The following is an 18,458-nucleotide window of genomic DNA, read 5'->3' on the forward strand; positions in this document are numbered from 1 at the left end:
TCAATGAAATGCGTATTAATAAAAAATAATCAGTGCCAAAAGTACTCTTAAATTAAAATTACTTAATATAATAACTACATTAACAGATAAATTGAATAATTTGTCAGTTTATGTATCGATAGTAAAAAAGTAAAATGTATGATTATAGAATTTGATTAATAATTGCATGTTTAATATAAAAACAAAAGTTAGTAAATAATACTTAAGTAAACTTTAATGTTCTTCTTTCAACATCAATTTCTTCATACCATTTTTTAATTGGATTTGAATCTTAGTCTAACGATTTCTCTTTTACCTAATAAAAGCATTGATATCTTATGCAAATTAAAATTCTATTGTGATCGAATGGTCAAAGTCAAACTAGTTTTTTATTATTTTTAACATACTTCATAATCACGACAAAAATATGGTTCCGTGAATATGATTTCTTCCTAACGAAATTATCAACTTCATTCTATAAAAAAAAAAGACAATATTTAATGGAAAATATATATCATTTTTAAACATGTTATAAATTTAAATATTTTTAACTATTTTTTTTTGGAAAAATATTTTATTAAATATTAAAAATATCTTTTATTTTCATTTAAGCATTTCAATATCTAATAAAACAAAAAGGTTTAAACGTATTATTATTCGCATAGATTTAGTTATTTTATTTTGGGGTTTTATATTTGTTTTTTCTTAATTTTACTCAAATTTATCTGTTTTTAAATTAACTTGCTTCATTAAGTATATCGTAAATTAATCAAATTATTTTATAAGATAATGATACTTTGACAACATTTTTTTGACAATATTTTAATATCATTTACATGTCATTCTATGATTGATCCAAAATTACTCCACAATCAATAATAATAATAATTATAAACACCATGGACCATGACACAAACGATGTTAAAATATTGTCAAGGTATCATTATCCTATTTTATATGCCCAACTTTTGATTGTCATTAGGGTTAAATATGTTTTTGGTCCCTTAACTTTCAACGAAAATTGGAATTAGTCCCTCTTCAAAACTTTGGCCTAATTTAGTCTCCAAACTTTAAAAATGTGTGAATTTAGTCCTTTTAACTAAATTTTGTTAGGTTTATTTGATATTTCAAGTGCGTTTCATGATAGCATTTGAGTTGTTTACACCGTTTGACACATATTTGCTTCAATGTTTACTGATAAATACGTTTGAAACATCAAATAATGTTAACAAAATTTGGTTAAAAGGACTAAATTCACATATTTCTAAAGTTTGGGGACAAAATTAGTCCAAAGTTTTGAAGAAAAACTAATTTCAATTTTCGCTAAAAGTTAAGGGACCAAAAACATATTTAACCCTTGTCATTATTCAATAGCATACATGTAACAAGAGATAAAATGTTTGTATTTTAATAAAATAAAATTATGGACTAATTTAAAAATAATAAAGCTTAAAACCATTTTTCAGTCATAAAATTACACTTTTTACATGAATAAAAAAAGATTGATTTTGATTATGATCGATTGTAATAACTGACTGTATATATAATTAATATTAAAAATTTGACTTCTTTTTTATAGTTTTTCAAATAAACTCTTAAAAGGTTTACCTTTATACATATACATATATATATATATATATATATATATATATATATATATATATATATATATATATATATATATATATATACTTAGATTAAATTAATTGACCTAGTTTAATGTCTTAGAATTTGTTTACCTAACTACCTGCTCCTGATAAAGTAATAGTGTGAAAACCAAAAAAAAAAAAAAACTTGAGATTCTGCATTGTTCTTGGGTGAGAAATACTATTCCTACTTCACAAAAACTGAGTATGCTTCATAACATTTTGCCCACCACATAGCTCAATCCAAGTCCTTCATGTCAAACTCTATTTGTCACTCCGGAACATTCTTCTTGACAAACGTTAAGATTTTAAGTTATCTCGTAAGATCTTCAGTCGATCAAGAGCACGTTTCATGATGTCATGTTCTTCAATTTTCATGCTGATCTCCCCTGTTGACTACATAAGAAACAAAATATAATCAAATAACAGTCATTATATTATAAAATTTTGGGAACTAGATATGCTAACAGAGCGATATCAACAACAATAGCCTCATCCCGCAGATAAAGAACAAGGCAAACAAAAACTGAAAATACATTGAAACGTTAAAAGCCACAACTAGTGAAGAAGCATCCTTTGGGAAACTAGTAATATTCCATTACCAGATTTCAACCCAGCCAAATCTATTAGCTTTACTAGGTATGGTATGGCATGCAATATGCAGTCTACTTGAACTTTATGGAGCCAAAAACACAAAAGAGATACCATATCATGGATTCATGCTAAATGAGCATATATATATATATATATGGTGCAGATTGTAACTATGCTCACTGCATAAGTGTAACTATCTATACAGTGGATTATAGACAATCACAAAAATACTGAACACCTTAACTAAACACAATTTTGATTCATCCAATGGAAAAGATAAGTTATACTAATGGACAGCAACCTCCATAATAAACAGTCAATAGTTTTTCTTGTTCATCAGGGTAGAACCTACCTGTAAACAAATAACTTGCTCTATGACGTCATCAATATTTTTCTTGTATAGAGACATAATCCGTCGTGTTTGAGGATCCCCGTGCAACAAGGAAAGAGCAGAAGTGACAGCATTCACCTTATTCAAGCAGTTCCTTACATCTTGACTACATTTGTCAGATTTTAATAAAACGCTACTATCATATATAACCGATCCCAATTTCTTCAACACAAGATTCATAAGTTCATGGCACCGGTCCAACATGAAAAAACAAGGTACAGTATAATAACACCGGAAGCTGAATGGAAAGGAAGGTGTTCTTTGTCCATCATCTTCTGGAACGCACTGTGGTAAAGTGAAATTTAGAATCAATGAAAGTACTGAAATCAATTCATATCAGAAAAATAAAGATCCATTTCTTCAGAAATAAAATAAAAGAAAACTCATAAATTACAGAAATAGTGATACTTTAGACAGTATTCCCCCATGGCCTTTATTATAATAATTGCCTGCACAGTTAAGTTCTGCATTTTCTTTTGGAAGTTGTCAAATTTTATTTTATATGTAAGATACTATAACAATCAATCATAAAATTTTAAAAACAATGGACATTTCTACTTTCTAAACAAAAATTAAGGATAGAGAAAAAACAGTTAGCTAATTCTGATACAAAGCATCATCTGGTGTATCCAAAAGAATAAGTAGATAAATAGGCAACAACAAAGTCCAAATTTATATCATTTGTTAGTCAGCTTTTGGAAGCATACTTACCTGCACAACATCTATCAGATATTCCGAAAGATGATGGCCTAGAGTGGCAATGCTTTGTTCAGAAAGTAGTGTGGGCTTCGAATCAACTGAAACAACCATTCTCAGGAGAGAGCATCTATTATCCAAAGAAGGCTTTTGTGACTGTGGTACAAACACGTATGAGAAATCATTCTTATAAGAAAATTCTAAATGAGCTAAGAACAAAGCACAAGAAAAGTAAATAGAAAAAATTGCAATGCACAAGAAAATGTGTCAACTTACTATCTGATCAATAATCAATCTCTCTATCAACCGTAGAACAATAGCTTTGTCACCCATCTGTTGAATGCCTGAGTAAATCTTAGCTGTCATTGACTTTAAAGTTTGGCAAAGTGGGTCACCCTTAAAACCAGAGGAACCAAATTCTGCAAAATTAAAAGTAATAAAATTTCTCAATCTATGGTGAATGAAGATTGCCAAAAGTAGGTTTATAAAGATTAAAAAAAAAAATTTCAATCACAAAAGATTACTCAAGCTGCGAACATGTTATGCATACATAGCAATGACAAATATTTTCTTCAATCAAGTAACTTTGCTAGCTAGAGAATGGGAAGAATGCCATACAAATACTGTTATTTACAAGTTACCAAGAAGCAAGATAAAGATGGCAGGAATGCAAAATTGGATGAGTACAGATAGCAATGTAATAGTAACCCATTACTGGTGATGGGTAATCAATTACTGGGCTTGCATTTAAGGAGTTCACAAATAAAGAACAGTGGTAAGAGTGGGATGGAATTGGAAGGAGAGGAAGACAAGAGAACAATAGTATAAACAGAATGGATTGCAGGCAGAAGGAATTAGAGAGGGAGTGAGGATCATGCTTGGGGGAGAAAGAATGATTATGTCAGGGAAGGTAATAGAATGAAAGTTATAACGATTCTTAAGGTAAAATAACTGGCTTAGCTGACTGAAGGAGTTCTTCCCCAGGAAAGGGATTATTCTTATTTCAGTTTCTACATTTACATTTAGTAAGGAGATCTGCCCCAGCTATGGTCTATTTTCCCCTAATTCTTTATTGTAAGAGAAGCTTCCCCTCTGATTAATCAAATTTCAGTATCAATAATACTATACAGTTTTCCTATTCTATTTTTGGGTCATATCACATGAGATATGTTGTTTTGCATTACCAATTTCAACCCCTGCCAGTTCTTTCTGATCCCAACTACTGAGCATTATGGACAAAAGCATTTAATTAGAAAAGTGAAACAAGAAATGGATAATATCAAAAGTTACACAAAAGGTAGTCCAAATAAATCTTCGTAAGCTACCAGGAGAAACTTTGAAACGTGCGACCAAGGTGATGAAAAAACTCAAGTAATCCGCAATTTCTATACACCCCCGCTCATAGGCTAACTGGAGAACGTCTATGATCCAAAATAAGACATAGGAGTCTAGATCATCACCTGCAATAGTACAAAAAAAAAATTAATGTTAAGAAGCTTTAACCTAGAAAATTTTACAGCCTTTATATCATTAGTATATAAATCCTACTTCTACTTAAAAGACAATGGCTACACTGAACATTAAAAACGTTAGTACAGAAAGTGAGGGAAAAATGCTGTACAAAAAGTATACTCCATTGTTTTAAGTTGTTAAAACACTTATTTCACAATAACATCACAGTTTTAGAATTATCACTTCAACGACTACTTTGCCGGGAAAAGTCCAAACTTTAAGAGCAATCTTACATGATTTTAACAAGATAACCATATTTTTATCATAGGCAATAAAATAAATAGAAAATGAAGGCAGTCAAGTCAGAAAAATAACTTATTTTTTAAGAAACAACAATTACAAGAAAAAGGTTGCAACCTTATTCTCCTCAAACAAATTTAAATGATAAACCTTTCAATACCTTAAATTAATCAAATTACTCAACATTAGGTATGCAAATGATAGTAGGTAAAATGTTAAGTGAGGAGGTATGAAGACAAAATTACTAAAAAAGCAAATCATGTCAATGAAATTTTAAATGAGCCTGAAGCTTACTTAGGCAACAATAGACTAATGACTTTAAAATAGGCAGGTCCAAATGAGAGAAATAGTAAATGGAACATAAAGCGAGAACTTGAGATTCTCTAGGAAGCCTGAGAAAAGGACCAAAACATATCGGTCCTGCAACGTGAAAAAAACAAAACAGTTAGAATCCAAAAAGTGACTCACAGGTGTTGTATTATTAATACGATGTCAACATCATGTTCATGTTTACCTCCCTCTTGATATGTACAGTAAAAATCTTGCAATGACTGCTGCATGTTGTTATACATGCAAACAAGTGCTGGATTCCAAGCACGCTGTCCAATTCGATGTAGAAGACGAATCAAAGCCTATGATGAACATAAAATGCTTTAGGTAAAGGGACAAATTAAATTGCAGACTTAAGATCAATGCAAAGGCAGATTAATCTCTCAAAATGCAGTCAACCATGAATTTCAAATAAAGTCCTCCTTATCAAATAAAAATAATAACTACCTGGGAGCAGGCTGGGTGATTATCTCCAAGCTGGATAAGCAACCGAGGGAGATCTCCAGTCCATGCACGTAAAGCCTCTTGAAGAACTATATACTGTGGATTGCTTGTCCCTGTGGAATGCATGCCTTCCATCTATATTTGGACCAAAGACAAAAAAAACACATTAATCTCGAAGGAAGGAAATAAATTGTTTTCGTGAGATTATCCAAAAATCAAGAATTTCATTTCAATAGTGTTCTCAGAAGGAGATGAATCCAAACTCACGTAAGTTAACACATCTTCAATGGCAGAAACACAGGCTTTCAGCAAAGAACCTGGCTTGCATTCCCTAAATGTCAGGGTAAAAGCCTGCAAGTGTCACAAATCTTGCAACATTAAAACCTCTATATGAAAGAAAAAACATCATAAATAAAACATGGCACAAGATGACAACCAAAAAATAAACTCTTTCAATTTCTATTCTAGTTTCAGTAGTTAGTATATTTTCCCTTACAATAACAAAAAATAAAGTCATACTAGTTTATTGTTTTCAAGAATTAGCAAGGCAACTGATGATAAAATCTTGCTTTCACCATGTTTTTCACAATCTCTAGAATCAGACAGAGAACAATTACAAACAGAATTTTGTAATTATTGTGGGAAACCAAATGCCAGAAAATATTACAAGGTCAATATTCAAAATTAATGGCATCCATGTTCTAAAAAAATGAACTAGAATTCATTCAACAAGTCAGACCTGAAGAAGGCGTGATGTCCAATCGCCTACCCCACGTGAAACAATTTTTGGAATAAATGGAAGGAGTAGAACTAAATGCTCTTCTTCCCAGACAGCCTTAGCAGACTGCGTAGTCCAGAAGAACTGTATAATAAAATTCCAGCCCAATTCAGCTATAGAATGACCACAATTTTCAACTTAATAAAACTTCAAAAGGATAATGTTAGCATATCTATCAAACCTTCCCAAGCAGAGCATTTTCAAAAAATTCAAGAAATCTCTCCAACAAATGTGGAGGAAGACACATCCATTCATTTAATTCAAAAAATATTTTGGTAATGACCATGTTCAAGTCAAGCAACCTACCACAGTCCTGCAATGAAAAAAAGAAAAAAATTAGTTTTTATGAAATTAGAGGAATATCACAATCCTGCTGCTCCCTACTCCACCTCACAAATGGAACCAGATCACAATAACACAACAGAAAAAGGGTAATCAATCACAGGACATTGACAAGGGGTAAAGTATATTTATCTTTGGAATGTAAACTTGACCTTAACAAACCAAATTTGAGGGCTGGTGACCAAAGCAAAACACACAAATCAAGATCAACTCAAGAAAGGTTGCAACATTTAATACTTCAATTAATACTCAAAATATTGATAGAAGCTTTTGGTTAAGATATAAATGTATGTTCTTTAAAGTATACGAGTTGGAACACTAGACAAGCCTTGCCAAAAGTCACATTCTGTCAATCTAACAGTTCAATGGATACATGATACAATTGCTTCTCCTCAGAGAGGAAACGAAAATATTTAAGAGACAAAAGGGAACATAACAATGAGAACTATATATCCTCCTTGGACCTAATTAGAAAAATAACATGACTTTTGTAAGGGAAACCTCCTTGGCAGGTGGCAAAGAAGACTGGGAGCTATGCGTCCTCCTTCTGGGTACTTAATGTTATCTTCTTATAAAATTCTTTTTTACAGACATCAACCAAGCAGTAGCAAAATAATCAACTTAGCAAATCAAATTTATGTTGATCGGGTTATCAAAGAGGGAAATAGCTAATCCGAATGGTTCCATATCCTCTTTAGACGACAATTTTACAATTAGTTTCTACTCACCAGTCCCCACTAAAGGGTTTAAAACAGACACATACCCTTGCTGAAAGATGATCAGTGGGATTGAGTGGAAAACGAGGAAATAATTTCTTGAGGAGTGCGGAAGAGATGGTAACATCAGCCACATCAGGTCCACCTTGAGAACTTGGATATTCTGATTTCTTGTCACTCCCATGAGTAATAGACCTAACTATAAGATCTATGCTATGCAGAATGGATATCATACAAGCAAAAGACTTCCCTTCAAGACTTTCCATCGAATGAATCAATGGAATAAACTCCAGAAAAATATTCATTAATGGTGGAACTAGATCCTTCAAACTCTTCACGATATTAGAAAAACCTACACAAACAGATAAAGCATAAAATGGGACAGTCAAACAATCAGTGAGAACATAAAAAGCTTGACAAAGTTTTTAGAATTATGCAAACTCAATCAACGACATTCACTTAGTTATGTGCTTTAAAAATTGCAGTTTTAAGTTATCATACCATTTGAGTTCATAGACATTTCATCATCATAGGCAAACAATACCCTTCGGCCAGTATCATCCTATTAAAAATAGAAAAAATTAGAAAAAATTGGTGAGCAAAAAAGATAGAATAAAATTAGCATTAACCGCAGTGAGACCAGGACCGAAAAGCAAAAAGTTTAGATCATAAATTATAACTCATAAATATGTACTTATCCAGATAGTAACGGGTTAGAATCTGTGCAAATTATAAAATACATAATGTATTCTGAGAAAAAGCTATAGGTTCCAGAAGCACATAAATCGTCAAATTTAAGCACAACACTGAGTATAAATGGAATGAAAAAAAAAATTGCTAAAATAAAAATGTAGAGTGGTTTATACATAAAAATACCAAAGATTAAATTAAAAAAAAAAATGAACAGAGCATCTATACTTGTATTTTTTATACATATAATGAAGCCTTAACAGCTAAATGGAAATAAAATACCTTATTCGGCAAATCAGTTTGTGCTTTATTCCATGGAAGGAGTGACAAGCAGCGCACCAACCCAGAAAGAGCTTCCTTTAGTTTTCCTTTATCTTGTAAATAGTATTGGTTCCTCCTTAGAATATCCTCATAATTCAGAAAAATCTGTTGACCACACAACCAGCAAAGTGAATTTTAAGCATCAAATACAAAAATACAACAATTACAATTAGAGTGGATATAGAACTCAATTTCAGGAACAATTAAAGAATAGAAGTATACGGACAAAGAATAGAATAAAATGGTGGGCTGGGAAATATATAATACAATGATGGCACAGAAACCAATCATGAAAAAAATGAGAGATAGAAATGTCATAGATCTGTGTTTTGTCAATACAACTAAGAAAAAATATTGCCACAGCAATTTGTGAACTACATTTCCTAAATTCCTCGGACAAGTGTTCAATCAATAATATTGTTAAGAAGCGAATTTTAAGCTTAACTCAAACCTACCAAACCAGCTTGTTATGTGAGGTTTGCACCCACTAATTGGCCTTAGTTATAGCCGATGTGAGACTTCCAACAAACATTATATCATCATAAAATTTCAGAATACTAAAAATATTTAATGTACAGAAATTTCCCTCAGTAAGTTTCAACCTATTGTCATATCTGGATCAAAGTTCTACAACATCCAGATATATTGAAACATTCACTCATGTTTCTCTTACTATTGTTGAGCAACATTTCAGACAGAAAATAGCATAAAATAAAAAAAGCATTGGCATTAAACTGTATGACCAAAGTTTTGACATTCGGTCAAATATAAGCTCCATTGCAGAGGTGGATGTAAAATCCAATTACAAGAGCATCAGAAAGTTTAAGGAGCTCAGAACTGCCACTAATGCAAGAGAAAAATCCCCTTCAACCCCACTCCATTTCCCCACCCCTATAATCACCATAAACCAAAGAGCTGAATTTTAAAAAGAAATCAATTTCAAGGAGCAATCCTAACATACAGATAAAGAAATTTAGAATATGGTAAATAATATCACCTTTTCTGCATACAAGGGTGAAAAGGAAGGAGGATAGAACTCGAGAATGAGATCAAGAAAATCAAATGCCATCATCCGAACATCAACCGAAAAATGAGTCATTGCATTAAAAATGTAAGGCATCAATAAAGAAACGACCAGCTCTTGATTGTCCTACAAAATATAGGGAGAATAAAGCAAATGAAGTCTCAAAAGAATCAACTTTAATGTAATGATGTAGTAATATAAAGATTACTGGATACAGGAAAAACAAAGTATATCCTCATAATCAGAATTGAGGAACAGTAAGGATAACAATCAGCTCCAAAGTATTACAGCCAGTCATCTTGATGCACGATAATATAGATTAATAACCAGAGGCAATATAGCATAAATCATGAGAAAGAAGCAGCATCATTTACTTTTTCATAACTGATAAAAAGATAGAAAAATTCATCCAAGTGGTAATGGCATATGAGTCTATCATCCTAATGGGTTAGAAAAGTGATTCAAGCAAATAAAATGGAAATACCTCTTTACAGCAAGGTAAAATCACAATTTTGAAGAGATCATACAATGATTTCCGAACCACTTTATCATCATCACCAATGCGCTCACGAAGTTTTTCTACCGTGACATACCTGTGCAACTTCTGTTCAGCTGGATGCCTGGTGAATAAATCCTTAATACCCATCAATGCTTCTGTAGTTTAGAATGTGAAAAAGAGAACATTAACATGATGATGACCAAATTTAAATGAATATTCAAATACTTAATTTTCATACAATCAAGATATGCCATTAGACTAACTATTATAGATCCAAACAATATAATTAATGGCTGCTTAATTATTTTTGACAGGTTTGGAAAATAATTACAAATATTGGCAGCGTTCATGATCTTCATTTAATGGCTTCAGCCTTAAATTCAAACCAAAATGAGCTATCATTTCTAAAACTTTTAAAACAAAAACAGAACCAAGGGTTTACTTTGGTTCTTCAGCTCCAAACCAAGGCTCTTGCTATTTCAATTCATAATAATGTTCTGTGGGTTATATTAAAACAAAATATATTAAAATTGTAATAAATAACTAGAATTACCTAAACAGTTCATATATCAATCATGTTCCCTCCACATGTTAGTAGCAAGCACACAAGCACAAACAGACCTCTAACAAAGGTTAATAATATCTATTGCACTAAAAAAAAATTCCCTAGGTAATCAAGATTAATCTTTTTGAAAAAATTATTAGTTCTAAACATACAAAATTTGTTTGATAGAGAACTAACGATACTAATATACACATTGAAAGGCAATCACATAATTACAATATAATAAAATAAAAATATACCTCTACGAACTTTTGGATTGTGATGAGATGTTTGCTGGAGAAGTTCTTTTAAAGTCAAACCCTTCTTGTTTACAGCCAAACCAGCCTTCTCTGCTGCCACACTCTGTTCCGGCAGAACAATTGCTGTTGGAGATATGTTGGTTAACTTATTTCATGACATTAAAGTCATTCATAAATAAAAGTTATAAAACAATTAAAAAGAAATTCCAAACCATGCATCTAGTTTTAATTTAGATTGGTTTTGGTTTTCAAACCAAACTATTGATAAATAAACATGTCATGAACAGAACCTATTTTAATTTTGGAGGAAGGTACCTTTAGATTTAATCTCAGTATTTGTTGTATTCTTAGGTGGTGGCAGTTTCCTCCCAATCTTTCGCCTTATTTTCTGAAAATTTTGAAAAGTGATATGTTAAAAATGTTTCAACAAGAGTCAGAGTTACAGAATATAATAAAGTTGGGTCAGGGCCCTAGAGGAAACCTTAAAGTCAATGCCATGCTGTTTCTTCGAGTTGGCTTTAGAACGAGTCATCTTGCCCTAATAATGAGACTAAAGAAGAAAAAACAATAGGTGAGTTAGATTCTATTGTCATTCACTTTAATTCAAAGAAAAGACAAGAGATATGAAAAAAAACATGTAATTTGGCCTGGGTGGTTGAGAGTGGATGTGAGATGAGATAGTGATTTTTAATATATTCACAATGTTGTGCCTCTGCTCCTTGTTAAAGGACATTGGCAAGAGTGAAATATAGCCCAATCAAGTTTTATGGATTTGGGAAAATATCGGAGACCTGAAATTCCGTTGTGAGAAATATATTGAAACCATAGCGGTTTATGGCAATAACATCGCCACCGCCATGTTGTGGCAGCAAGGCATGCCTCCACCACCGATTTCCACCGAAGTGAAGAATGAGAATGGAATGTTACCAGAAGATAGGGTATTCTTCTATGGTGACGCTGGTAAATTGACGAGAACTGCAAAGGCTCCGTCGGTGATTTTGTAGCTATTTTGCGAGTTTGAAATAGGGAGAAACCAAGAAAGAGGACGTCGTTGAGTTTAGGGCACCGTCGCGTTTCGTTTGCTGCCGTTCGTTGTCGCGCTTTGTTGCCTCGCTTTCACGCTCGCCGTTCGCCTGGTTCGCGCTCACCGTCGTGCTCGCCGTCGTCCTGCTTTCCTTCCTTTGAGCTTTGCGTGTAGTGAGTGAAGCTTTTTTTATTTTAACGTTACAACCCTAAAGAATATATTTTTAAAACAATCAACTTATTTTGAAAATTTTATTTTTGGTCTGCGCTATATTTTAGAGTTTAATTTTTGTCATCTGTAAAATAATAGAATTTAATGAGTATGTTTTGATAGAGTAATATTTTAATAAGAATTAATTAAAAATAACTTTTAACCTAATAGTTATTAAATTTAACATATTTATCTATTATATATAGTTTATAGTTGAATGATGAGATGTTTTCACTAATTTTTCAAAATTTAAATTGCCAACAAATAAAACTTATTTTTGATATCATCGTAATTGCTTGCAAAATTAAAAATTGTTATAGAATCATATTTTTAATTAAATAACAATTTTAAAACTTTTGTATTTTCGATGCATGCACTATCTAGTCTATATTTTATAAGTAAAATTTATATATTTATCATCATCTATAAATCTTACATTGTTATTATAGATTGCAAGAAATTATGTATATACAAAATATATGACTTGTTTAATTTTAAAAGTTAAGGATACCATATTGATTAAAAATAATTTTAATATTAAATATAAATATAAATTAAGTGTATTTTATTAATTATAACATTTAATAATCTTTTACTTATATATCATTTTGAGTATTGACTTTTCAAATTAACTTAAGAATTGATTACTAAGTACTTTTGACTTCAAAAGATCTTCTACATTTATTTTTATTTATTAAAAATTAATCATGGACTTCTTTGCTCTACCTCTTTTAAATTTTTTAACACGAGTCACTTGAATACTTTCAATGGAATGCTTATTTTGGATTATTTAAATTAAAAGAGTTTAATAAATAAATGTTTTACTTAGTTAAATGATAAATTTAGTTTAATCATTCTATCATGTTTTTGGAAATTAATCATTAGTAAACACAACATTTTTCAAATATTTGAAAGTACCAAATAAAATATATTATTCAGAATTAAATTAGTGTTAATAAAATTAAGGTCGTAATTAACTAATACACAAAATACTAGAGGCTAAAGTCTTATGACTTAAGTATTATAGATTTTCAAATAGAAGCAAATTATTAGAATGAATAGTTATTATGAAATGTTTACAAAGGTTTCTTCTTCCATACTTTATTCACTTTCACTTCTTATGTATACATCTTCCTCGTCTTCATCATCTAGATTTTGATTATCTAGTTTTTGCTGAATTTTCGCAATGGATTTTTCAATTTTATGAAACCTAACAGTGTGAAGTTGCATTTGATTAACCATGTGTCTTTCAAAATCAACTTTGGGTTTGAAGGCAGGTCTAACATTTGAAGCATTCACATAAGTCACTATACATCTTCTCTTTCAATTGGTTGATGTTCGTCCTTGAAGGCCCATCGAGTTTCACTTTTTCTTAGTTTCATATGGCATAGAGCAAGCTTAGAGATGAGATTGGTCTTGTTATAGCTTCTTGTTATTTCATTTGTGAGATCAATGTTGTAATGATGCATAACTTTTAACAGGAAAACAACATATGGAAGACAAGTCATATTCTATTTTGCGACCTTGATCATATTATCAGAGATAGTTGCAGCCTAGTTAGTTTGAAGTTTTCCTTCCAGAGCATGAATCAGGTAAATGTCTTATGTGGTCAAATAAGCATGGTTGCTCCCCCTAAGAATTAGAATTAATGCTATTATGAATGCACATAAACGATCATCTCTTTTCAACCCTCCTAAATACAAACTTAAGGTGAATGTGAAAAAAGTTAAAAAAGAGTGGACGAAAGAGAATCAGTTAAAAGAAAATGGATTAATTTAGTACAAAGTGAACTAAAGAGAAAGAAAAAGAAATATACATTTATTTTCTTTTTAGGCAATGGAAAGAGAAATCTATTATTTTTTTTATTCTATTATTCATTATCTATTCATAATTATTTTTATTTATATTTTTATATTAAGTGATATATCACTGAACTCATTTAAAACTATATTTGTCAATTATTATTTATTTAATTTATATTTAGTGGTCTTATCTATTTAATTAGTTATAGTATATATTTTAAATATTTATTATTTTAATCGCTTATGACATCAATAAATTTAGATTTGATTATTGTAGTTTGAGGTATAATCTTAGATATTTAAATGAGTAAGTTTTACTCAAGACAAGATGTTATTAGGTTATTCTATTTAAATTCGGTATTTACTTTTGTTGCGATCTGAGACATAACCATCTTCATAAGAGACATAACCATCTTCATAAGAGAACCTGATCACCTTCTTTATGTCACTCATAGTTTATAGTTTATGTTAATCCTCTAATTAATTTGTTTTCTCCTATCGACCGAAAGTAATATGTACTCGAGTAAGAAAAATAATAAATAAATAGCATTCTTTCTCTTTCGAGTATTAAAAAAACATGGAATGTAAAATATAAAATGTGAAAAGTATTGTAAAATAAATATAAGGTTGTTGTAAATTATTTGGTACAACATTATAATAAATAAACATATATATAATTATATTCTTAATATTACACGTATGTTTTATTATAAAATAATAATAATTAAATTAATTATGTTAGACAAACATAAAAGAAATATGTATAAGTTTTTCCTTTAAGTTTACATTTTCGTTTTATTAAAACTCAAGTATAATCTCTATTAGTATCAAGCTTATATGATTCAGAATCCTTGACGGACTCAGCTTGAAGGGCGTACATGGTTGTTAATTTTAATTAATTTCATAATATTATAAATATCGAGTTTAAAAGTTGAAATTTGTTATCATTCTAGCTTTTATGATTTATAACTTTTGAAATTGTATAAGGTTAATATATCTAAGAAAATGATAAAAAAACACTTATTATATGTTTAAACATTTTTTTAACTGCATCTGCAATAATAATTTATAAAGGGAACTTGTCAGAACCCATTTAAAATGCACCCAAACCCCATCTGAGTGGACGCCAAGTGTCAAGGGAGGGGATCTGAAAATCAGAAAGTGAAAAACAGGTATGAGCAGCTGAGTGGACGTTCGTCCTTGACGGTTGTAGTAAAACTTAGTGTTTCAAAATTCACGTTACTCTCTACATGCAACCATCTTCTTCCAAATTATGAAACTTCATTTTTTCCTCCATCTCTCTAAAAGCTCTTACTTCTCTCTACAAAATCTCACTCTTTCTCTTCTTCGATCACCACTCAGGCACCGTTGAAACACTTCTGGCGTCAAGAACTTTCAGTTGAACCGATCAGTTTTTGGTTCTGAACTGGTAAGTTACTTTCTCTTTAGAACGTTCGTTCTTCTTACACATGCAAACCTAGATTCTTGGTTGCATGAAGAGGGGGTCACTTTATTCTGAGTATTTCTGGTTTTCCCGTTGGGTTTAGTTTATAAGGGGTGATCGTCGAACTCTAAGACTTCAGTAGTGAGGAGTTATATTTCTGCATTATTGAACGTTCGGTCACGCTTAGAGGTAAGGGAAGCTTATATAATTTGATTGTATGCTAGTTTCTACGTTCGTTTTTAATGGATGCATGTTTGTTGAGTTGCTGAATGAATATGAATTATGATTGTTGATATGTTTTGACTGTATGATGTATGAATATTTACTATGATATGGATGTTTGATTTTATGAAAATAGATGTTGAGAAATGAATTGATATAAAGAATTATAAGTATGAAATTCCCTATGAAAGTGTACGTTCGTCACTAAATGGTCCTTGATCGTTCGGTTTTTCTAGTGGACTCGGTTGGAATTGGATTCTTTCATTTGGGAAGAATCCTAGCTGAGGACGAGCGTCTTCGTTTTGTAAAACTTGTACATGAGCGTTCGGTCAAGGGTAGTCGTTCTTTGGTATTTGGTTATAAACTCAAGTATATCTATATGTATTTGTATATTTCGGTTGCTCTTAAACACTACTTAAAATGGTATCTATTACATTTATCAATCCTTTTCTCTATAAGATTAGTAGTGTTTGGTCTTATACCAAGTGCTCGTACTAAGCAAGTGCTTGGTCTTACACCAGGCACTCGTTCTAGTTCTCGTAAGCTATCTTTATAATAAGAGCGTTTGTCCAAACCCAACAGGGTTCGCTCGCTATGGTGTTCAGTCTTTGATTGAAATTCTGATTTTCTTGATGTTCAACTCGTTCAAAAGCTAAGTATATATTGGCGTTCGGTCTCTTCACCGGATCTAGTTAAGTACCATTATTTGATGTCCCACATTGTTTGTCTCAATTGGTTTCAGCCTAGAGTTTTAGTATTCGGTCTAGGCTGGTTGGTGTTCGGTTTAACTCTCGTGAGTCAGTTCATTCAATTGGCTCACCTAGTAAATAACGTTTAGTTCTATGCGTACTCGAGAAATATTATGGTGATCAGTTTTTTTTATAACCCGATATTCACTCCTCGAGTTTAATACGTTTTTGGAACTGGAGACCTTTGGTCTCACTCCAAGCGTTCGATCTTGTTCAGGGTTAAAGTTCAGCGTTCGGCATTTTGATATCCTAAGAGATATTTATTCAAATTGATCTCATTGAGGTCTTATTAATGAAAGATGATGAAATATGATATGAATGAAATGAATTGGATTATGAACGAGTATTCCAGGGAGGAATAGCTCATGAATGTATATTGGAAATTGGTAAAGTATGAATGTGGACATGCTAAGTTGGCGGTTCATCCTGATATTCGTGATTACTCGTTTCTCATGTAGAGAAGGGTAAGTCATGTGTGAGAATGGCAGGAGGTCCTCGTCCTTATGGTTAATTTGGACGGACGGACTAACCTCGGGTGGCAGCTGTTGAGGGTATCCCAGTTACTACATCACCCGGGTGCACGAACGTCGTAGCTACACAGAATTCATACAGTCCAGACAGTCAGAGTCTAGTATTAGGCTTTGCATGTAAAAGTGAATGAGTTATCATGTTTGTATGAATTGTGTGAAATATATGTTGATGATTGAATTAAATTACATAAGCTTACCTTATTTTCCTGTCTTGTCCGTTTTGTGCGTTCGGTGGTTGTCCTTCTGTTGCAATGATCATCCGTGTGGATGTGAGCAGAAGGAGAAGCTTTGCTGGAAGAGGCGCTGGAAGAAGAAAGTTTGGTCGAGGTTGAAGTTAAGGCCGAACCTTGAGAGCGTTCGGTCTTGAGTGGTTAGCTTTACTTTTGTAAGGCCGTTCGGTACAATTTAATTTGTAACACCGTTCGGTCTAGTAATAGTTATAGTAGTGTGCAGTTTAATTTTCCCGTTATTTTGTAAGGCCTTTCGGCCATAACCGTACGTTCTATCTTTCGTAAGACTGATCTGTAATATTATTAATTTGTGATAATTCTATTATATGGTTTTGATACTGTATTTTTGGGATGTTACATTTAATGGTATCAGAGCAGTTTTGTTCTTAACGAACATTGTAGATTATGAGTATACTATGTTTTTGTTGTGTGCTCAACGTTCGGTTTTGTAGTTTCTAACTCTTTCAATTAATCTGATGGTTTTCTTTTCTCTGTTCTCATAGAAGAGATGGCTCATAGACCTCCTCCTCCTGTTTCTGCCGAGCGTAATACATCTGACAACACTAGGTTGTTAGAATCAGTGATAGAGGTTCTTCAACAGTAGAACACTGTCTTAGTACAACAGAACACGGCCGCTTTACAGAATTTGGAAGCCGCACGAGCAAACTCAGAAGCGATCCAAAGACAACCGATGAAGATCATATCAGTTACAAGGCTCTTCGGTTTATTTTTTTTTATAACCTTTCATTACTCTAGTCTTTCTTTGTTTTTTTTTTATATATAGAAATTCCACTTTAGTTCATCTTTTATTAATGATAAAATAAATTATGATCTCTTTCGAAGACCAACAACATCAAGTTATTATTTTTAAGCTAAGATTACTATGAACTATAATTTCTTCAATGTTTAACTTAATTATATATTTATATTCAAACTCGAGGTCAGAGATTAACACTCGTATATAAATTGATTTGTCGAAGCAACAAGAACGTTATAATATAAACTTTCAATCTTAATATAAGTTTTGAAAAAATAAAATTCAAATAAAAAATTAACCACAAAAATTAATATATATTTAGAATACAACTTGAGGTAAAATTACTTCTAAAAATATTTTGTATTGGTCATGGTAGGGAAGATTTGCAGCTCTAAAAGCCATTCTTAGTTCTCTTATTTGTACATTCAAAAAAAGAAACCAACATAGTGTCAAATCAATTAGAAAATTTGTGTTATTTACTATA

At 31.5% G+C, this 18,458-nt stretch overlaps 1 protein-coding gene across 2 annotated transcripts; it reads right to left on the reverse strand.

Moving 5' to 3' along the window:
* Positions 1–1,762: 1,762 nt before the first annotated feature.
* On the reverse strand, positions 1,763–12,238 carry LOC108338446 (uncharacterized). Of its 2 annotated transcripts, XM_017575334.2 has the most exons (20): positions 11,934–12,238; positions 11,488–11,556; positions 11,322–11,394; positions 11,007–11,129; positions 10,188–10,357; positions 9,677–9,829; positions 8,641–8,784; positions 8,170–8,230; positions 7,716–8,020; positions 6,792–6,923; positions 6,572–6,694; positions 6,100–6,183; positions 5,836–5,967; positions 5,573–5,690; positions 5,353–5,478; positions 4,632–4,766; positions 3,583–3,725; positions 3,322–3,462; positions 2,572–2,895; positions 1,763–2,021 (listed from the first exon to the last, which is right to left on the reverse strand). In XM_017575334.2, the coding sequence occupies exons 2-20, from the start codon at positions 11,536–11,538 to the stop codon at positions 1,926–1,928; spliced, it is 2,634 nt and encodes an 877-aa protein (XP_017430823.1). In that variant the 5' UTR covers positions 11,539–11,556; positions 11,934–12,238; the 3' UTR covers positions 1,763–1,925. The 2 variants fall into 2 exon arrangements, with proteins under 2 accessions (XP_017430823.1, XP_017430824.1); XM_017575335.2 differs by lacking the exons at positions 11,322–11,394; positions 11,488–11,556; positions 11,934–12,238 and having other exon boundaries at positions 10,297–10,357; positions 11,007–11,069.
* Between the last annotated feature and the right edge of the window lie 6,220 nt (positions 12,239–18,458).

This window comes from Vigna angularis, chromosome 7 (assembly GCF_016808095.1).
Source record: "Vigna angularis cultivar LongXiaoDou No.4 chromosome 7, ASM1680809v1, whole genome shotgun sequence".
Taxonomy (NCBI): domain Eukaryota; kingdom Viridiplantae; phylum Streptophyta; class Magnoliopsida; order Fabales; family Fabaceae; genus Vigna; species Vigna angularis.

Coding starts and splice junctions, on each gene's coding strand:
- LOC108338446 (XM_017575334.2), bottom strand. CDS start 11,538: ATGACTCGTTCTAAAGCCAACTCGAAGAAACAGCATGGCATTGACTTT. Junction 11,130..11,321: donor TACTGAGATTAAATCTAAAG/GTACCTTCCTCC, acceptor TATCTCCAACAG/CAATTGTTCTGCCGGAACAG. Junction 6,924..7,715: donor CTGATCATCTTTCAGCAAGG/GTATGTGTCTGT, acceptor TTTTCATTGCAG/GACTGTGGTAGGTTGCTTGA.